The sequence below is a fragment of the Oratosquilla oratoria genome, chromosome 2, assembly GCF_046742065.1.
Source record: "Oratosquilla oratoria isolate Oo_2021 chromosome 2, ASM4674206v1, whole genome shotgun sequence".
Lineage (NCBI taxonomy): Eukaryota > Metazoa > Arthropoda > Malacostraca > Stomatopoda > Squillidae > Oratosquilla > Oratosquilla oratoria.
The window spans coordinates 17,742,157-17,765,784 of record NC_134778.1 but is presented as its reverse complement, the minus strand read 5'-3'; the positions used below and the strand labels follow the sequence as shown (position 1 = coordinate 17,765,784).

At 38.9% G+C, this 23,628-nt stretch overlaps 1 protein-coding gene across 1 annotated transcript in view; it reads left to right on the top strand.

Annotated features, from left to right (window-relative positions):
• The first annotated feature begins 18,152 nt into the window (after positions 1 to 18,152).
• Positions 18,153 to 23,628, top strand: part of LOC143037395 (uncharacterized) — a 52,499-nt gene continuing 47,023 nt past the window's right edge. Inside the window, exons 1-2 of the mRNA XM_076205535.1 lie at positions 18,153 to 18,321; positions 21,350 to 21,489. Coding sequence (XP_076061650.1) covers positions 18,167 to 18,321; positions 21,350 to 21,489 — 295 coding nt within the window. The 5' untranslated portion in view covers positions 18,153 to 18,166. The remainder of the gene's footprint in view (positions 18,322 to 21,349; positions 21,490 to 23,628) is intronic.

The window sequence follows — 23,628 nt, the reverse complement described above, 5'->3', positions numbered from 1 at the left end:
ATCAACTTCATTCTAAACTCGCACAAACAGCTACCCATAAAAGTTCTGGGAATTTCCCCTTCAGATTTCATCACTCTCTATTATGGTAACGGGAAAACATTTTCTCAAGACTACATATCATCACTTTAGTAGAAATGCACAACAGAGTCCTGTCACAAAAAAAAACTAAAGTGGAAGTAATTATAATCTGATATTAGCGGTGATTTGTGAAAAGAAACTAGAAAGATGACATTCCAACGGTGTAAGACCAGTATTATGATCTTGGAATTGCATGTAAATCTAAACAACATCCGTACCAATTACCCTACTCAAGTAAAAATTAAAAGATCTACATCAGACAAGCAAATCATTACTTATTTCGCTGTAAAAATGTTCACATATTTCGTTGGTCTTGTGTTTTGTTTTTTGTTTTGTTTTTCATCGTCATTATCACTTGCTGTGCATCACCATCAAATCCGTGAGATCGTTTAAGTCCTAAAATAATCACAGGACATTTCGCCGTCTGTTTCCATCATGCATTATGGGTTTGTACATAGAGTCTTCGGTCTTATAAGTGGTTTACTGACGTGGAATGTGCAGGTATAAATGTGTAACGTGTTAAGGCCAATGTTAGACGTACACATACGTAATATATCTACAGCGTGATGTCTGAGTCAATAGAAAAGCTAAAGTGTTGGCGCCAATTTACAGTCAATGAAGATGTACTTTAAGTACAATATGTAATGTCTAAGGTACGATGTAAAGGCTGTTCGTAGTGTCAAAGTAGAAGAATGTCGAGCCAAGCGACAATGTAAAGGGAGAGAACTAAATGTATACAGGTTGTACGATTATACCAGTATTTTGTGGGATATTTTAAGCTATTGTTCATAGGTTATAGATATATTGTTATGTTCTATGTACTTAGTCCACACAAGTTATTATTCCCTCAACTACGGGATTGGTGATTTTGAGCCTCATGAGCAACCTCGGGGAGGTGAACAGTACAGCATAAGGTCAAGAGTTGTGTTGTTAAAAGTACCCCCATCCTCCTGTATAAACACATATTTCCTCCAATTTCCCATTTTCACAGTTGGATTTTTGTGATGATTTTACATGAACAGTAAAAAAAAATAGATAAAATAAAATAAAAAATAAAAGTAGGAACGTGAGTAAAACACTCCGAAACAAATGAGGCGATCTCACATCTCTGCGCATGCGCGAGTGTATGAATGAAAGTCCCGGGCGTCCCCATGTAACCGTGTTTGTGCATCAATCATTGAAGGGACCCAGACCGTTGAGATGGTAAGGGTGAATATTCGTTTCCCGCCCAGGAAAAGTTTACTGGTGCACATATTATAATACTTATAGATTGAAAGTCATTTGCATATATATGTATTCAGTATCTACAGTATACACACACACACACTTTGAGCTCTCTTACGGGAGGGAAATAGCTGTCAATCACGAATCCAACAAGTGATCCAAAAGACCATGGTGAATCACACACGCACACACTTGATGGCGCAGTGGTAGAGTTCCCGGCCGCTACTACGGCGATCCGGGTTCAAATACCGCCCAGGGAGAAATAATTTCAGTATCGCTGCGCTGCGAGTCGTTACTCCAACTTTCGTGGGCGGGGAGTTGGGTGTGTGTGTGCGTGTAAGGTCACAGCAATACCCATAGATCGGTCATACAGTATATGAACTCTGAGCTCTCTTTCGGGAGGGAAATACCTGTCGATCACGAGTTCAACACGTGATCCAAGACCATGGTGCCCATGATAAATTACACACACACACACACACACACACACACACACACACACACACACACACACATATATATATATATATTATATATATATATATATATATATATATATATATGTATATATATACATATATATGCATACATACATATGTATATACATATATATATATATATATATAAATATATATATATATATATATATATATATATATATATGTGTGTGTGTGTGTGTGTGTGTGTGTGTGTGTGTGTGTGTGTGTGTGTGTGTGTGTGTGTGTGTGTGTGTGTGTGTATGTGTGTGCGTGTGTGTGTGATTCATCACCATGGTCTTGGATCACGTGTTGGATCGACAGCTATTTCCCTCCCGGAAGAGAGCTCATATATGGCCGATCTATGGGTAATGCTGTGACCTTACACGCACAGATACACAAAACACCCTGCCCACGAGAGTTGGAGCAACAGCTTGCAGAGCAGCGATTTTGAAGTTATTTCGGCCCTGGGCGGGATTCGAACCTGGATCGCCGTAGTGTGTGTGTGTGTGTGTGTGTGTGTGTGTGTGTGTGTGTGTGTGTGTGTGTGTGTGTGTGTGTGTGTGTGTGTGTGTGTGTGTGTGTGTGTGTGTGTGTGTGTGTGTGAGTGAGTGAGTGATTTGGATGCTGGAGAAAATAGAAAAGGAGAAATCACGAAATCATAATCACACGTCATTTTGTATATACACACATGCAGCCTAGCGATTTTCTGCAGAAGCACTGGGCCGTGATTGTCTCATACGATATTGATTCTCTAATTTAATCCAAAAACGAAATGGCATTACTACGATGCAACCTTTTTAGATACGTCATCGGGGTTATATTCTCTCTGCTATATTGCTTTCGTGCAGTGAACATTTCACAGGCGTTATGATGAAGAAATCATCGTTGTAGCCATCGAGTAGTGATATATAATGTTTTTGTTTCTCAAATGCGAATAGCGCAGTAATGAATGTTATATAACAAAATGCTGTATAATTTTGGAGAAAAAAAAGAGTTCTAATCTTTAACTGGAACATCTTAGTGGCTTTGTAAATGTGTGTTGGTTCGTGCAGTACATATTCTTGTTGTCTTCAGATTTGTTGTATGGTTGGCGATATTTTTTTGTTTGTTGTCGATACATTCATCAGTACATGATACTAAACGTCTGTTATTTTCGTTTAGTTGAATGTTTAATGTTAAGATAACCGTCTTCAATCTCAATTGAAGTAGTTTACAGCACATTTGGGTCACTTGTATAATAGCGAAGTTCTTTTAAAAGAATCTTCTCTTGCCTTTAAATTGTTCTTGTGGCGATGAGGTGACTACGTTATGCCTCAGAGGTTCGAGGCAACTCCTCCTCCTCCTCCCCTCCCGTCCCCGCCCCCGCACCTCATCCCCAAGATGTCTTGAACGTAACGGTCGACTTGTCGACAGTCGTCTCTCGGCAGGTGCCTCTTCCGGGTGGCAGCTCGGTACTGAGCCCGCCGTGACGCTATCCAGAAGGATGGTACCACCGGAGCACTTTATTGGCTTGTACATGAGTATATGTCTGAGTATAACATATATGCAAATATATGTTGCCAGTTAATTGTAAGTTTGTATTTCATGTTTATGAGCGCGCGTGTGAATATAAAGAAATCTGGAGCGGAGTATGATCAAATGATGGAAGAAGTTGATGGGGACAGGAATAAGATTGTATATATACACATTATTTATATGTTTTTGCATGCACTTCCTTGTGTCTTTGTGCATATCTAGAATATACCCACTTGCGTATGTATACATGAATATGTATATATACACATCTATACATACGTATATATAAATTGTATATATATAAGGTATGTATATATAATTGTACATGAATGTATGTATACGTGTATGTAAATATGCATGTATGTATGTAATGTATGGCTATATTTATGTATGTATGTATGCACACACACACACACACACACGGCTCGGTGGCGGATTGGTAAGGCACTGGCCTCACAAGCCGGAGAACCGGGGTTCGATTCCCCGGCCGGGCGGAGATAAGTTGGGTTTGTCTCCTATCACGTGTAGCCCCTGTTCACCTAGCAGTGAGTAGGCACGGGATGTTAGTCAAGGAGTTGTGACCTTGCTGTCCCGGTGTGTGGTGTGTGAGTGGTCTCAGACCTACCCAGAGATCGGCAAATAATGAGCTCTGAGCTCACTGCCGTAGGGTGGTGTCTGGCTGTCTCGAACAAAGGCTGCAGCAGATCCGAGGTGAACACACACACACACACACACGGCTCGGTGGCGGATTGGTAAAGCACTGGCCTCACAAGCCAGAGAATAGGGGTTCGATTCCCCGGCCGGGCGGAGATAAGTTGGGTTTGTCTCCTTTCACGTGTAACCCCTGTTCACCTAGCAGTGAGTAGGTACGGGACGTTAGTCAAGAAGTTGTGACCTTGTCCCGGTGTGTGGTGTGTGAGTGGTCTCAGACCTACCCAGAGATCGGCAAATAATGAGCTCTGAGCTCCCTGCCGTAGGGTGGTGTCTGGCTGTCACGACAGAGACTGCAGCAGATCCGAGGTGAATACACACACACACACACATATATATATATATATGTATATATATACATGAGTATATGTGTGTGTATGTATGTATGCATGTAATATATATATATATATATAGTGTGTGTGTGTGTGTATTCACCTCGGATCTGCTGCAGTCTCTGTCGAGACAGCCAGACACCACCCTACGGCAGTGAGCTCAGAGCTCATTATTTGCCGATCTCTGGGTAGGTCTGAGACCACTCACACACCACACGTGTGTGTGTGTGTGTGTCTATTTGTGTGTGTGTGGTTGTGTATATGCATGAGTGTGTGTGTGGGTGTATGAGTGTGTGTGCGCGTTTGTATGCGCGCGCGTTTGTATGTACGTGTAACGAATTTGTGCCTGCATTTACCTGCGCGCGCGTGTGTGTGTACGTGTGTGTGCGCATATACACACACATATATATATATAATTTGTAAATGCGTGTGTTGTGAATGTGTACATATACACAGTACATGTTATAGGTAGAGGTAAGACAGTATTGCAGTTTGGTCTATGTGAAAAGCTTTTTAGATCCTGAATGAACTTGAAGAGGAATCCAGTAGTATTCAAAAACTTGTCAAATAAACGCAGTTAGATTCTACACACACATATATATATGTATATATAATATATATGTACATGTATGTGTTTGTATGTACATACATATGTGTAGACGTGTATGTATGTATAGATATATATGCACATATTGACATACGGCTGCATTTTCTTATTTATGAACGCATTATATGTTTGTACATATGTGTTTATGTAATGACTTCCCTGTGTAGTTTTGTTCCTTACCACTTTTGTATTTTAGTTAGATCTTCCATTACCATTCCATTTTTCATCCAACTGTACCTCTGAGCTAAACCACTCAATAAAACAGAGGACAAGGCCAGGCTTTGTTTTAATATTCCTTTGAGGTTTTCAAGGTGATGGTGTGTCGCAAGAACGTGTTTTTGAGAATTCTCACGTGATCATAATCTGTTGAATATGATGCTCTCTTGAATATTTCCATGAAATTGGTCATTTATCTAACTTATTCCGTACCAACAAGATTATCTAATTTTGTATATGAATATTTATTGTGCTTAGGTCCCTTAATGAAGGTAGATTTATAAATAAATCCATGAGTGAGTAGATAAACAATTAAGTTAATAACTAAATAGATTAGTAAGTAAATAATTAAATGAGTAGATAAACAAATAAATAATGAGCAATTAATTGAAGAAGTACCGTAAATTAATAAATGATCTAAATGAATAAGTATATGAATGAACAAATTAGTGAATAAGTAAATAAATAAAACAAATGGAGGAATAAGGAAATAGACAAAATAATATTTTTTCTTTGTTTACATGTTGCTTGGAAGGTGTTTAGTCTTCATTTTCTGTGACAATCACGCGCTAGCGGTGAACAAAGAAAACGTCATTAAGAAGGACATTTATAGTAAAAATCTGACCTTGTCGAGCAAAGCGTCTCAGTCGAGGTCAGCCTGTGTCACAGTGAAGAATGATTAATTATCCAAGTGTTTGGTTACTCCGATGTGAGAATTGCGTCTCATTATTATTTGTTTTATCAGATCCTTTTTAAAGGAACGGAGGTTTCTATCAGATAAGTTTGATTATCTAGTATTAGCTGGAGAAGTTTTTTTTTTTTTTACTTTAGAAGTTGTTGTTTTTTGTTTTTGTTTTTTATGTATAGCAATTTCTAGTTTTGTATTTTCCCCTTTTTGAGTCTATCAAAACAGAACCCCAACTGATTTGGACAAGTTCAATAAAAATGCCGAATGGGACCTTTTGCAGTGAGCGATTTGATACCAGACACCGCCAGATTTTGTAATTCTTGCCGGAAAATAAATACTTTTTGGGGCAAGTTTTATAAGCTTACAAAGGTGTATCGTTGTACATTATTGTGTCTGAAATTTAAGTCAATTAATTTCATGATTGCAAACGGCATATAGCATTGTTTGAGCCTCTATTTATAATTACAGATGATATTCGTAAAACTGCCTATAATTGTATCAAGCCAAGCAATGTCATTTTCTACCGACTTCAATGGACGTATACTGATATATACATTCATTTGAATGCACCAAGCAATAGGCAAATCCATGTAATGTATCGAAAATATAATTTTGCATCGAAGACTTAATTTTTTCGGTACGATTAACATTTTTCTTTCTCTTACTATTTCTTGAATCTGACGTGCAGTCTGCCACGGCACACGTAAAATTAGTCATATTTGTTTGAAAATAGATCCCAGCAGATCAAAGAGGCTATTCTTTACACAAAGGTCGTTAACTTCGTACGTCCACCACCACTGTTGTTATTTTCTATCTCACTGATTATCTTCATATACAGGACGTGACAGTGATATCCATTATTTTTCAACACTCTCAGATAAAATGCACAAACCGAAATCAACGTCCTCTTATTTTTACTGCTCATACTTACTTCAGTAAAAATAATTACCTATTCTTAGTTTTCCCTTATAATTAGATTAACCAAGCCTTATCACACACCAGTAAGTAAAAATTATAACATTAAGAGTCATGTTTTTAATTTTAAATACATTTATGCAGCAATTTATGTCGTATCTTTTTTAAATATCAGTTTCCAAATTAGCTAACTCACCCCTTTGCCTCGTGAAATCCGAGACAATTGAAAATTCTAGCGCTAATAGGAATCTACGAGCCTGACTGCGAAAGGTCCCATTCAGACTTGTAAAGTAATCTAGTCCCATTAAGAAACATATGGTGGCAGGCATAACAAACTAAGAACTTAACATTTTAGGTACGATAATAAACATGTACCTGTAAAAAAGAAATCAAATTGGACCTTTCTGAATGTGTGACCCTTTGAGTTTCACGCTTCAAGGTCAGTAAAGCGCGGGGACCATACTTCCAAACCTTTCGCCAACCCTGGCGAATCTTCTCTATCATTACAAAGTAGAATTTTACCTGATTTCCCAGTTCAGCTTGTTAATTTATCGGCTTATACAGGTCATTTTGATAAGTAGAGCCCATGAAGTTAGTAAAATGCTCTTGATGCTTAGTGGAGTCCGAAGTGCAATTTCGTACCTAATGGTAATAGTAAACATTTATATGAAACAGTTTCCGGATTCTACGCATTAGAAAATATGTGATTTTGAATGTCCTTTGATTTTCCTGATCTTCAGAACATTACATTTTTCACTGATGTGAAGAATAGGATTCTAACTGGGGAATAGGATAAAATCATATTAAGATAATTCTATTTGGCATTGAATCAATGTACATAGAATACAGATAATGAAAAGAACGCATAGTTCGAAATAACAATTACAAATGCCAAGGATAACACACAAAAAAAATCATGTAAGCTTATTTCCATTGTGGTCCTCAATAGACTGATTTTCTACACTAAGTTACACAGACAACATACGTAGAGGTTAAGGGGACCAGAGATAGTCATGAATAATACCAATCAGTACACATTATGTATCAGGAACAACAAAATAATGCTAAAAGGTACCAAAAACAGTATGAGTGAGTATCATTGTAGTACCATATCAGTGTAGCACCATATCAGTGTAGTACCATATCAGTGTAGTACCATTAATGATATACTACATTATTCTACAGCTGTATCAGCAAGTGTAGGACAATAAAGGGGGAGTCCATCCCAGGGTAAGAGTAAATATTAAATACCACGGGATAAAAGGTAGCAGGCCATCAACAATATCAACATGTTGTTAGAGTGAATGCCACATTGCCGCTAGGGTCACTAATTAATTAATTCCAAATTTTACCTTTACCTCAAGACGGAGTGGGCAACTACACATTAGTATGAGCACTAGGAAGTAGTGCATTATAACCTGAAGCCCCAGAAGTAGGGTACAGGGGACCAGTACTCGTATGAGTAAAACAACAAGGAGATCGACGGAAAGGTCCAATTACCTTGTGCCTGTTGCCCTGATTCACTAGGTTTGTATTATGATCAGATCATAACTGTTCTCGGACCATACCTGAGACATATCTTACTATGACAAGCAAAACAAAGGTGGAAACCAGTTTTGAACATCAAACATTGTTATATTAAGCTAAACCTCTGAAAGACAAAAGGGGAGATCAGAACAGTTATGAGTGAACGCATATTTGGATGGTATTACTCATGGAGTCTGGTACCCCTCACTAGGCTAGTAGTACATAGAATCAAGGCTGTTCTCGGTCCATAGTTGAGACATACTCGTATAGTAGTCCTTGACTTTTTTCTTGCTATTTGACTGCTTAAATGGGCACAGGTAGTGAGCTCCATAGTTGAACACCTGTGAAGTGAAAGCTGTTTTTGGTAAAGGAACCTGCATGAGTTACAATAAAAGACTCTTGACTGTTCCGGGTTAGGTTCTCAGCAGATAACGTAAAATTACAGCTCGCATATGGAGGAGGAGAATTATGAGCGACATTGTAAAGATGATTTAGTTTCAGCTGCTAGACACGATATTTTACAGGTAACATTCCTACTTTGCTAATTCTTCTATACCAATGTGGCTACGTTGAGGTAAATTTAGCATGAATCCAATGATTTTATTTTGTGCAACCTGTAGCCGAGACTGTTTCTTTCCTGCTCAGACTACTGCACCAAAAGCTTCAAGCGTAATCAAAGTGATGATGTATCAAGACTGAGACCAGAAGCTTCTTTGTTTCCATACCAATATTTCTGTCTTTTCTGTACAAAAATTTTACTTTATATGAACACTTGGATACAGTCTTATCCGTTAAGGCATTCCCTGAGAGGGACTGATCTTAGTGTATTCCAAGATAAGTTACCTCTTGTTTTGACTCCAAGACATTATCCCCATATCTGACCTGTACACCGCGGTGTTTCTTGAGGTTGGGTTTTGATGCGAAGACAATATTTTCCGTTTTACCAAGGTGTAAAGACAGCCTGTTATCTACGAGCCAGTCCTGGACTGATGACAGCTCAACACTCAGGGCCTCCTCTCCTTCAACTGGGTCCCTACCTGAGACAATTAGTGCGGAGTCGTCTGCATAGAGCGGTAACTTACAGTTCACCGCACCTGGCATGTCGTTAATATAGACCAGGAACAGAAGCGATCCTAGAATTGAACCTTGTGGTACACCACAAGTTATCTCTGTGTCACCTGAGCAGGCTCCATTCACCTGTACAAGTTGTTTGCGACATGTGAGGTAGGACTTGAACCAGCCAATATCTGTCACTCCTAATGCCTTTTTTTTTTTTTTTTTTTTTTTTTTAAGAATATCATGGTCCACTGTGTCAAATGCCTTTTGTAGATCCAACAAAACTAAACCCGTGTAGTTACCTCTGTCGCATTCCTGCTTGAGGTAAAATGTACAATTTTTTTGAGACTTTTTCATACTTTAGCTGTCCAAAATTTACAAGTTTAATGTACAGCTGCACAGAAAACTATCGTTAGTAAATCACGCTAATCATTTTGACACAAAACAACGAAACTATTTGAGACAAGTTGAAGTCTCCATCGGAAATAAGAATATCATGTCATAGTGAATCCATATGAACTCCGGAACTATTATTCGATTCATATTCATTCAGAAGGAATTCGAACAATTCGAACCCCAGAAATACCAACCCTTCGGTATCATAAGGTTATGTTCATTAGCGAATGTTTCGACACCCCTACTAACGATAGTTTTCTGTGTAGCTGTACATTGACCCAGTTGTTTTGCAGTAATATTCCCAACAACAACAAAATAAACGAGAAATAAAGTCGATCGTAAACATTACCTCGCCTCCGAACTCCGTCCCAGTGACGAGAATTTTTTATGGAAGCGTCTAGAGCAGAGGTGGGGAACCTGCGGCCTTCCGGGCCATCAAGTGCGGCCCTCTGCGGCCTTTGATATACATATTATTTAAAAAATATATATTATCTATTATCTAAAAAGTATATTGTTTATTATAAAAAGGGATAAGTTAATTGAACAAAAAAATAATAATTTGTTCAGTGCGGCATCTATGTGGGACGATGAATTGTAAGGTGGCCTTCATGCACAAAAAGTTTCCCCACCCCTGGTCTAGAGCTATAGCAGGTCAAAAAGCAAGTTATAATAATTCTATTTCGTGGGTTTTCCATACATTCACGCAACAGACCAATTGATATTTTATAGACAGTGTGCATCCAGCTTCACTGCAAATAAAAAAGGAAAAACACAAATAGAGACCAGCACAATTCGTTTATAATTGCGTTTGAAACGACTGCAGTTATGCCTACCAGCTTTGAATGAACGACATTTTCATCACGCAATTAGTGCAATTTCGTGTGTTTTATTTGGTTCGCGTGAATTTGGCAGTGGACTTTATTTATTATTATTTTTTTTTTAATAAAGTCAGAGGACTTAAATAAAAGTACCAAACAGGGCACACCTGTTAAGATTTTATAAAGTATAATTCAGTTTGTATGAAATAGGTCACCCCCACCCCCACCACTCCCTCCCCCTCCATTCATAACGGCCCATACCATCAATAACGACAGTCATTCTCTACTTCAAAATGATAGCTGATGGAGTTTCATTATTCAATTAATTTTACTTCACCCTCTTTTAAGTAACAAGGTGTTTATTCTCACAGTCTTGTCGGCTTTTGCCATTGTGATTCAATATATGCCCTACCCATAGTTTCATCTTGCTGACGTCAAAAACTTCCGAAGACCTTTTCAGTTAAGAGGTGAAGCGTGTGCTTAACAAGATTTTATAATAAAATAATGAATTAAAAATACAATGAAAATTCTAAGAATAAAAACGAGTGAAATGAAAAAAAAAAAAGTAAACATCTGTTTAAATCAGTGCAGTCCATCAATTTCTCTTCTTGGGCGTCCTAAGGACAATAACCGTTTTTGCGATGGAAATCCGATATCGTTTTACTCATACTCCCAATATTTTTTGTTTGATAATGAGCCATTTAGGGAAGATAAGGTACTATAATGTGGTCAACAACACAGTCCAAGAAGACTGGGTTGGAATGTAAATGTCATTCACTGTTCACATTCACAATACTCCAGCAACTCACAGTAGATCATCTGGAAGAGGTACCACGAATGCGCTAGCTTGCGAGTCTTGTCATTTCATCACTACTTACAATCGCAACCCAGCCATTTCATCACTGCCGTTTACATTTCACACACTACAGCCAAACTTTTCCTAAATCGTCCAATATCTATCAAGTCTTTATATTTCTCCCATCAGAAAACAACACTTCAGAAACACTATCCTTACCCAGCTAGCTTTCCTCCATTCCCTCCCCAGATGAGGAGACGGGATCCACATGAACACAGTTCCGGTTCATATGTACTATGAATTAGTTATTCGCCTCTTTTTTTTTTGGGGGGGGGAGGGGGAGGGGTACTACTACATCCCTATGGGTTAGTTAACATCCTCCTCACTACCTTTCTCTAAGCTACTTGCGGCTTATTACTTCCAAACAATCACCTATACGTCTTTCGATCTATCTCTACACCAAACATCCTCTGTGGCTCTGAGTGCTCAATGATACCAGACATACACCACAATAATCACTTCCCATTGCTTTTTGTACTCTTAACAGACTCCCATCCACTCCACCCAAGCTTCGCAGCTTCGATGTTCCTTCTTCCGTGTAATTTGGAGAACTTTTCCTGCAGTCCATACACCTAAACAGAAGAATTCTACCTAACAGTCAACACAACAATGACCTATTTTACAATACAATATAACATCAGCGGTTCTCTTAGTTCTAAACCTCAGCGTTTTCATTAAGCCTTTTGGTCGCCTGGTGGAATCCAGATTGGCCACAACCCATAGAGTAGTGGTTTTTAACCTTGTTGGAGGTACTGAACCCCGCAAGTTTCATACATGCATTCATCGAACCCTTCGTAGTTGGAAAAATAAAATGTGTTTTTTTTTCTTCAAATTCAAAACATAGGAACTATATACTGTATTAGTGCACAAACTGTACCATGGATCATTTGCACACGAAATCACTGTGTTCAAAGAACAAAACCAACAAAACATGAATTTCACATAAAACAAAAACATAATGAATATTTACTGCAAATCAATGTGACTTTTGCTGTTGCCTCTCAGAGACAATTTCAGAAATGCGCGGCTTCACCTTGGCAAGTGCCACTCTCATATCATTTTCGCCAATGATGGCCAAGCAGAGCGTGACGTCACGAATCATACGAGTGGGGTGAACCCAAGGGTGAACCAAACCGCCGAACCCCGGAAACTGACTCACCGAACCCCTGGGGTTTGATCGAACCCAGGTTAAGAAACACTGTCATAGAGCAATGAAAATCACTTTCCACTGCCTTCAAAGACACCCTATCATGGAGAACTCTATCTTTTTATTTATCTAAATACCAAAGTCTTCTTCCTTCTTATGAGGAGGGTAAACAGCCAAGGCAGGCATCCACCTCCATCCGTCACCCATTTGTTCCCTTTTCCTCTTAGTTCACGGATGAAGGGTTATCATTTTCACCCGCCTATTATCCGAGTCAGAAGCAATGAAGCAAGGCACAGCACATACACAGCTGTTCCACCTCTTCATTTGGGCGGCGATTCTCCCAACTCATCGCCTTCTGGAGGACACTATAAAAAAAGGAAAATAAACGCCAAGTTTTATGTCATATATGTCGAAACTTATGACAAACCTATATATCAACAATCACCTCCCAAACTATCTACAAAACAAGGAAAATGTATAAAGTCTTCAACAAAACGCCTTTATACTCCCTATCTGTTCTCCAAATCAATGTTCATAATATCATATCCTCATAACCCCAAGAAGCCAAAACAATAAAAAAAAAAATCCCAATTTCTAGCCATGCAAACTAAGGACCCAAATTCACGCCCCAATAATTACCATCGATAAAGGAAATAGCATACTCAAGATAATCCGATTTTTCAACATTTTCTGTTTTTTTTTTTTGTTTTGTTTTTTTTATACCTGATAATTATTGAAATCAGAAGATCGGATTTTTTCTCATACACAAAAATTCCATATAATGAAAAAATTGCTCTAATACAAGAACTGTCCAACAAGGGCATGCTCTATTAAATCCTGAGTGATTTTCTATTTTAGAATAATCGTGTTGCTCATTGTTAGTCTGTGGTATGCAGGTTGTTTCTGTGTGATATTGGAACCTACAGTGGACGTCAACGTACTTCCCCTGACGCGCTTTCAAGGTGCAGTCTCACTAACAAAGGTACCAGGAACCTTTGGATAGATAAAATCACATGGGGGGTAAGAGAAAGACGAACGACGATCATTTCAAGTGGTGTAGGGAAAATATATTTCCTGAATAAAATCGCCTAGCGCCACCTATATAGGAAAATATCACTTTATGCTGGACGTCATTGTTTATAAATTGATCCGCCATTTTCATGGTCCTTAATGACTTTATTCGCTATGTCATGATATTAAAATTTTCAATAGTTTACGTGTTTTATTTTTCATTTAACCACTATTTTCCCTTCTTCATTTCCTCTTTTTTTAGCATCCACTGACAGTGGGCTTTTATGACATCAAAGTAACGGAAGATACTGACGCAAGTGTAGGCTATGTGCACGGACTATGATGATGTGATTGTGGTGATCTAAGCTTCATATAAATCTATGTATATAATTACCTGATGGGTTACACTACATTATTTTGTCTACTTATAACTAATTGGCCATATTAACTTGATTAGAATGGGCATGTTTACTTATATTATTTCTGTTTTGTTTTCAGTCTATATTGATGTCTTGTTAGCTGAATAAAGCCTGCCAAACGCATACTTAGCTCTGGTGTCGATTTAGGTTCGGACAAGCCAGGGGAATGAAACTCGCAATAACACTAAGGAACTCGGGTTTTAATGAACACTAGGCTCGTAGAGGGAAGGCCCGGAGTGAGGGCCTCGTGAAGTGTCGTAGTCGGAGAGCGAAGTGCAACTTGAAGCTTGGAGAGGAGTGCTGCTTGGAGAGGAGTGCCCGGGAGTGAACTATCGACTAGCTAGGGTAGACCACCCGCTCGCGCGGGATCGGTTTTTGTGGGAGGGGAAGAATGTCTGTAAGAAAATGAAAAGATAGTAGTGTATAAAAGAGGGCTATTGCCCAAAAACGCTTTTTCGTGAGCGATTAGGGGCGGTTGATGGTGGTGGTGGCTCGGGAGAAATGGGTAGGGAACTTGGACGGCGGCGCCGACGCCTGGGATTAAAATCACCAAAAGTTGAGAAAATGGTAGGAGGCGTAGTAATAAAGGTTGAAAAACGGAAAAATCTTTATTGGGAGGTAAACTAAAATGAGATGTAGTATAAAAGAAAGTTAGAGAGGAAGCGAATTTTAGTTGAAGAAAAAGTACGTGTAGATGTTTGTGCGTGGGGCGTGGTTATGTTCGTGAGAGGTGTGTATCTTACGGGAAGTGAGTAGAGTTCACTTTCTGCGTGTGGAGTTGCTGATTAACCCCAGCTAGGTAGCGCAGTCCTGATTAACCCCATATGAGGCTTGAGCGGTCCTGATTGGCCCCAGGTGAGGCTTGAACGTTGAATGAGCAATATCCGAAGCGTAGTCAAGAGAGTGGATCCGATGGCAGGGGGGCAGGTGAGCGAATGTCGTTTTATTTTTCTCCTTCCAAGCACAACTCTGAAAGCAGAGAATTACGTGACTTGGGAATTATGTGTAATTGTCAGAAGTGTAAACCCGCTCGCCAGCGTCAGCGAAGAGGCCAGGCGTGGGTGCGGGCCGATCGACAGGAGAGGCCTCGGCATATCCTCCCCCCACGATCGGCCGGCGAAGAGTTAAGGGCGCTGACTGAGTGTTCGATTAAGGGAGACGACCGACCTTTGCTAACCCAGCGAGAAAGTGTGCGTGTATGTTTCTTTCCTTCCAAGCACAACTCTGAAAGCAGAGAATTGCGTGACTTGGGAAATGTGTGTATTTGTCTTTGGCGTAAACCCACTTACCAACGTCAACGAAGAGGTCAGCCTTATGCCAGACCGGTAGAAGCAAAGGAGGAAAGTCTCCTCCACCGCGACCGGCCGGCGAAGATTGATGGACGCTGCAGAGAGAGCTGGAGTGGAGAGCGACGTCTGACCTCAGCTGAGTCGTCTCGGTAAGACGCCGTCCTTTTAAAGGAGGCTGGTGGGTCCCCGGGGAGCATTCTCGAGTTTCTCATTGGCTGCTGGCTGGCTGGCCGAGACGTCATTACTAACTACGCTTGCCAACTACAGCGAGTATATAGGCCTAGCTCGAGTTGTGTGACGGTCAGTCACACATAAACCACCCTCTGATACTGGGAACTCCTGTGATTGCCAATGAAGTTTGCAATGACTGGCTTAAGGGACAACCAGGCAGAGAGTTCAGTAGGATTCAGTGCATCACCAAAACTAGTGTCCTTGATGAGAGTTCCCTTATTTGAGGACCATCAAATATACTTGCCTTAAGTTTCCCCATGTTTTTTCGTTGAAACTTCTGATGGAGGAAAGCAAATCTTCTACCTTTCCTGGTGCTTGTTCTTGCGATTGGTGCCTTTTAGACTTGTCATGCAAAAGTAGCAGTCGGTAACGTGATCTTTCCCTTCCCTCCACACCACTGAGACACCAAATGGGATACTCTTCCTTTTCTTGTTCCTCCAATCCCGTAAGTTCTCTACACATGTTTTGCAGCAGATATGGGGAGCGGATGGCTTATCCTGGTCCCCTAGTTTGACTCCAAAGTAAACTTTATATGCTTTCTTCACAAAATCCGTGATTTTTGCTTGATGGTCTGGATGAACCACATGTTCGCAGATGTAACAGACCCTATTAGGATGGTTTTTACACTTCCGATCCATTTTTATACATATCTAGACCTGAAAAGAGAAACAAAGATAATTAGATTACCCACGACCCGGTTTTGCAAAAACAAATCCCATAAACGCTTGGATAATTGCGACACTTTGGAAAAATATCCTGGAATAGAAATAGATTATATCTTAGAAGCTGATCCAGTTTTATACATATCTAGACCTGAAAAGAGAAATAAAGATAATTAGATTACCCACGACCCGGTTTTGCAAAAACAAATCCCATAAACACTTGGATAATTGCGACATTTTGAAAAAATACGCTGGAATAGAAATAGATTATGTCTTAAAAACCAGACCTGACAAGGGAAAATAAACTGTATTTTTTTATTCAGCATGCAAGAAGGGTCCTAAATTAGTTGAAAAACCCTTGACCTTTGTAAAAAAGTTTTGAAACACAGGCCAGTGGTATTCTTGTTCTTGAATTTGACTACCCCGTCGAACTACTTGACATACAACTGATTGCTGTGTTAATAAGGAATGTGTCTGTCCATTTCTTTTAACGCATTGTAAATGTTTGTAACCAGTCACTCGTTCATGTTGTAAGCTCAAGTACAATTGGCACATAGAAAAACCTAAATGAATATATGGAGTCCAACCCCAATTCAATTCATTTTTCGGAATTGTGAGCTCATACATTTAAATAAAGTCAGTGTTTTTTAACAGTTTCCACTGTTAACAACCCCTTTCAATTTGCAAGCAGCTCTGTAAGGATAAATGTCTTGCTGTATTAATCTCCTTTGTATTCCAGTGCAACTTCAGGGAACAAAGGCTTTGCTGTATATGATGGACTCTCCAGTTAACTCACCTGGTAGGGCCGTGTCTTCTGGAATCTGGATCAGAGAGGGACAGGAACAAGAGTTGAAGACAGATGCTCCAGTCAGGTTACACGGGCAGTACTACTATTACATATTTATGAAATGACTGGTTGAGTGCATATTTCCGTGGTGATTATACTATAGATTTTTAACACAATAAAAGAAAAGGACAATAAGTAGGAGACTAAGAGGACAAGCGGCCATCACGAGGCCGCTCCCCCAAGCTGAAATAGTTCAGTGATGCTCTTGTCATCTAGATCAGTGGTTCCCAAACTGGGGTCCCTAAGAAGGCCCTAGGGGGTCCGTGACACAATGGAAAAAAATTAACTCCAGAAAAAACTATATAATTATAAAAATATACAACACTGATTCTCTGTCATTATAGTGTCGGTGATATCGATATTTTGTTGTGCAATCAGCCAGCTTTTCTCTATTACATTTTTATATGTCATAATATTTCATTTGTTTCTTTTTAATTACTATTTATATTCATTCAATCTTTATTCTATGCTTACAGAAAGTGTGAACTGAAGATGGAGAAGTTTTTAAAACGAAAATCGACAAAATTTTGAAAATATTTTAAATGTTCATTTTTATACTTTCTTTGTGTACGAATATGCAAATAGTAAATTTACTGCATTATAATCATGTAATGGTATGGTAATAATAACTTTTGATTGGCTGGGGGTCCTCGGATGGGACTTAAATATCTGGGGGGTCCTTGGCATGGTAAAGTTTGGGAACCTATGATCTAGATCACAGGGAATGACGTTACCTTTAAAAATCTTGTTAATCAATTTTCATGTACTTTAAAAGTTATTGAGTGGGACATCAGCATAGTGGAGCTTCTCGTGTTTTCTGTTATGGTGTTAGAGGGTAGAAAACGCACAACGTAAGAATATCAGGTAATACCAGGAATTACAAGTAGTCTATTCCTTAGTCCCTGGACCTTAGTCCTAGGCTTTATCAATTGAATTCGTAGTGATCGGGTATTCTAGTACATATGATTATCTGAATTATATACTATATCATATGAAAGCCACTCAAAATGAAAGGAAAACTAATTAGAGGTAGTGAAAGACATAATACGACAGTTTGCTTTTATTTAGTGACTTTTTAATGTTCATACGAAAGTGGTTTTGTTGTGCTAAAGTGGCGGAGCCGCGGAAGTTCGGAACAAAATATGGAATGTGGTGGTAAAGAAACAAGTGAAAATGAGCTTTTCCAACACATATGGCAAAAAAGAAATATTGACATCAAGAAACAAGATCCAAAAGGGAGAGCAGACACCAACAGATTTGATATTGCACAATATCAGTACTCGGAAATTTTAAATAAGTAATGTGATGAGACTCAGACTGTCGATCCTGTAACCTGTTGCCTAGTAGTAGTTGTATATTAATATGCTAATAAGAAGTAATATAGATATTTTGTAGTTGCCCTGATATGTCATATTTGCTAGAATAGAACCCCACCACTTCAGAAGCCGATGCGGGGAAGCACTGTCAGAAGTGTGTGATTTTCAAGAGAAGTATAAAAATAAAGACAGGTTGCAGGGTTTCAAAGAACTGAGAACTGTCATCTGGTTACAATTCCCGTAGAGTGTAATGTAGCCTTAAATGATAATGATGACAATAATTCTTGTCTTCAGTTTCACTGACTGGAAACTGACAATCCTATAGTAGTTAGCAACAATTCCTGGGCCTTCTCAAAGATCTCTATGTAGAATTAAGTATAATAGTATTGGTGATTGTTTTTTTTTTTTTAGTCAAAGCCTGTTTGTAATTCATAAGTGACAAAAGTTAAACATGAAGGTTTATTGCATTTTGTATTTTTTTTCAGTTAAATCATTATCTGGTGATAGTCTTCAGTATATCTGTATTCTGCCTATCCTCTTGGCTAGGCGGTCATTCTATTTGTAAGAATCCTAGAAAACACTGTGTTTGATAAGAAACTGGCCTCCATCAGTTGATGTTGACCTGTAAGCTAGGACAAGATGACATGGAGGACCAGCAGTCACCCAGGCCGTAGGACCTCCCTTTTGACACCACCGATGGGCCCAAAGGAACAGCAAGGCTGTTCCAGTTTGGCACCAGTGCCATCTCAGGAGTTGCTAGAGCAATGTAATTATACAACAGCAAATTGCGTATGGGACTCCTCCTCCTGATTTTTCCAAGAGGTTTGCTCTTGAAGCCTTTGCCATAGATGGGTGTGACCACGAGGCAGCAGACCATGTTACAGATAGTAATTGATTACATGGTATCATTAGCAGGGATATTCCTGACCTGAACTGGCATGAGATCTCCTGATGATGTAGCCTAGGGTTGCAAAATTCTATTTACCATGTGTGGCCACGAGGAAGCATAGCAGGAGTCTTGGTGATGGAGAGGCTTTGTACTGGCAAAGGAAAATTTATGCACTCAGTTTTCCCTTTGACCAAAGGGTTAGCCAGCAGTAGTAGCTGTAAGCAAAAAGAAGTAAGCAGAACATGCATCCTACACAGATACTAGAGAAAGTGTTTAAACTTCAGCCATTGGGTGCAGGTGAAACACCAGGAGTTCATGCACCACATCACTCTATCACATAAGAGGGACTCTCTCTCTCTCTCTCTCTCTCTCTCTCTCTCTCTCTCTCTCTCTCTCTCTCTCTCTCTCTCTCTCTCTCTCTCTCTCTCTCTCTCTCTCTCTCTCTCTCTGTCTCTCTCTCTCTCTCTCTCTCTCTCTCTCTCTCTCTCTCTCTCTCTCTCTCTCTCTCTCTCTCTGTCTGTCTGTGCAAGTGCTTGTGTGGGTAGCATTAAAGTTCCTCTATTTGCCTTTTCATGCAAAAAATAATCATTCACATGATATATAACCTCTTTTGCTTGGCTGTGCAAGATGCAAGAGTGTGACTTAGGTGAGTTTTCCATGGTGGAAGAAATGTGAATGACTTGACCTGCTGACTGTGTCAAGGTCAAGAAAAACTTCGGTGGCAAAGTTGCATTAGCCATGTTACCATGTGAAATAGAAAATTGACTGGAAGTGATGCTAAATTTTGATACAAAAACAGGAAATTTTAAACATGACTGAGGACATTGAAAGAAGTGAACCTAGAGTAAGCAGTATTTACTGAATAGTTCATATCACTTTCATTGCCTCCAAATCTATAGTTATGACCCTTTTTCAGTGAAATAGAAAATTGACCGGAAGTGATGCTAGATTTTGATACAAAAACAGGAAATTTTAAACATGACTGAGGACATTGAAAGAAGTGAACCTAGAGTAAGCAGTATTTACTGAATAGTTCATATCACTTTCATTGCCTCCAAATCTACAGTTATGACCCTTTTTCAGTATAACAAGATTTAGTTAATTTCATCAATCCATTAGAACTAGTAAGTGAAAGTAACAATGAAAACTAACAAGTTTAAACAACTGATTTCATGGTGAGACTGTTCCTATTTAGGTCATGGGTTTCAAAATATTGTGAAACATTATGAGTATAAAGCACAGATACACACAGTATAGGATGAAAAAGAGAAGTGAAATGGATATACTTATCAATAATGCAAGTAGTGTGGTGAATCGTACGTTTGGCAGCCAATGCTGCCCGCAAGAATTTGAGTTGTATAGTGAGCCCTCCTTATATGGTAATTCTTTATCTGGTAAATTCACAGTTACGGTATTTGGTAATTACTACCCTCGATTCTATTTACGGTAAGAAAAATTCACAGATACGGTATCTGCTCGTGTTTTGGAGGTAAAATTAGATATTTTGAAGAGGAAAGAGCAGGGAGAAGGTATGTCTGCCATAAGTCGAAACTTGGGTTCAGTATACGGTAATTTCAATTTGCGGTAAGGTTTTCAGGAATGCATATGTGCCGTATAATGAGGACTCACTGTACTGAAGTGGTTAAACAGCATTGGTGATAATATTGCTACTTAGGGGCTCCATTGCACAATCTTTTGATCCTTGATGGATGCTTGTTGTATGAGATTACATTCTCTGATGGCCAGGAGGTTTGTCAACCATTTCATGTCATTTTTGTGCTTATTGGTTTTTGTGACTTTTTGACAGGATGTATCTGGGGACTCAGAAGTTGTGTCTTTTGCCACTATTACTGTTCTGTTGAGCGGCACTTCCTTGATGAAGCTATGTAGTATTCACTGGGTGATATTTGTGAGCAATGTATTGATAAATTGACCCTCTTTGAATCACTGTTGATTAGGTGAGCTAGGAATATCTGGTTTGATTCTTCCATCAGTTTAGATATAGATAAAAGGGAGATAACTCTAAAGGGTACTAGGTTTTCTGGCAGATTGTCTGTGTACTCATAACTATATGTGCAGAATACTGTCCATACATCTTATACACTTTTTGTGCTTTCCAGGTATGCAGACAAGAGCTGGTTGGAGTACAAGATCAAATCTTTGTACAGATCATATGGTAATCTGATGGACACAAGCTTACCAGAAGGAATCAACAACTATGCTGAGCCAATACTTACTCTCTCAAGGAGTGGTAAAAATGGTATGGGTAACTTACTGTTCTCTCAAGAAATGCTCTACTGTTGTCAGTATTATTTGAACATCGGTATTTTTCTGTGTCACCGTATTGGTAGAAGAGGGGAGAGCAGATGGAGATTGTCTACTCTTCTCATGGGAAAAATAGTGTGTGTTGGGGAGGTGTTGGTGTTATTGAGAGTTGTGTGTAACATGGGGATTATATGCGTGGCCCAGAGATGAATGGCTGTAAATTCTGGGTGGAGGACCATCATATACAATTGTTCTTCATTCATAATGTAAGGACAGTGAGATATAAACTTTGATAATGACATTTCAATTGAAAATTTATCAAATTTGCATCAAAGAATAAGGCCTCATCCCTTAAAAGATGAATTATAGTAATTGATTGATTTGGCTTAACATTGCTAACTGCCCTTATCAGGGGGCTAGAACAATGCCTCTTACAGATTTTGTAGCATGGAATTTAATTAACCACCTTTGGTGTGACTCACTGACTGCAGGATTTGAACTGCTGTCACCTGACCTCAACTATAAGTAGCAACACTCTAACCCGCTCAGCCAGCAAATATCCTACAAAGAAGAAATTGGAAGGGCATTTTTCAGATTGGTTCTGTGGACTTTCCTCTGAAGAAAGTTCATAACTAATTTGGTGGAAAGCATGAACTGTTGTTTTGATTGATTCATTTATTCAGGGAACAGGTACCAGACCTCTGGATGGAGGTGGGGGTTTTCAAACTGATCTAGGTAATGGGCTGGTGGATGATCCTTCTTGTCAGGGATGCTAAGTCTTTGAGGGCTCATCCTCCTCCCATCATTTTGGAGTCACCACTTGAGGAGGGATGGCCAAATCAAAGCAGCACATCCATTTCATGCTGCAACTTATGGATGAAGAGTCATCCCTAGCCTCTTGTCACATACAGTACTACCTCTCATTAACGGACTAAAAGAGGGGTAACGGTGTCCATTGATGTGAATAGCCCGTTGATTTGGAGTGGTTTCTGGGTGGCATAGTGATTGCATGCACTAAACAACAGCACCGAAAACACCGCAAACACAGCTAATTAACGTCCGTTAATAAGAAGTCTCACTGTAATTTCTTTTACTGACCCCCAAAACAAAGAAATTGGGGTTTGACAGGACTTCTTTTATACACAACTCAAAGATGTCTAATTAAAATTTGGGAGTGGTAAATGTTTATGAAAAATTATGCACTAATTTCTTATTCTTGTGACAGGTTTACATGGTTATGTCAGTTTGTTGTCACTGGACGTTGGTCTGTTTTATAAAGGTGGAAAATTAAAAATTATTAAAAAAAATTAAAACTTGCTGTAAAATAGTTTCAAATGTTGGCAACAATGCCCTGAAGTTTTAAATTAATACAATGATTTTTACCATAAGTAATTATCATTTCAACATAAATATCACATGCTGTCAATCCTGGCATCAAAACACATTACATGACTACATATATCTAGCTTGTTATTGGTTTACCTATGGTTTTTTTTCATTTGACCTTTTAAATGATATATTTAGCAGCAACTCTGTGATGTGTGTGTGTGTGTGAGAGAGAGAGGAGGGAGAATGCATCAGTTCCTGCCACAATGTTAGTAGGGACATATGAGTGGTCCATGTGGCTGTGTTGACATTTACTATGCACCACATTTTCTTTGCTTCCACTTGGTTTCCTACAGCCTACAAACACTTACAAGTGTTAGAAATGCCTAGACCATTGAAACAGAGCAGGGCTGAAGCAGAAAAGGGGAGAAAGGCATAAGTAAAAGAGGAGGGGTGAAGAGGAGAAAAATTGGTAGCTTTTACTGGTAAAGGACTACCAATATATACCTTTAGAAACACTCTAAATGCCTTGATTTACTTGAATAATGAATTATCAAATAATTCATCTTTATGTTTCACCAATCATGCCCATTAAATTAATGTCTGGAGTATAAAAACTTCAAGAGAAACTTTGAAGCCCTTTTTTTTTTTCAAAATAATGTCATAGTGCTTCTCTAACCTTATCTTTGTTTTTTTTTTTTTTTTTTTTTTTTTGAAAGCTGACACTTTGTTCTACATTCTGAACATAGTTTATTATGATGTGTTAAATATTGGAATTCCCAAAAGGATTTTTGTCGTAAACAGTTAA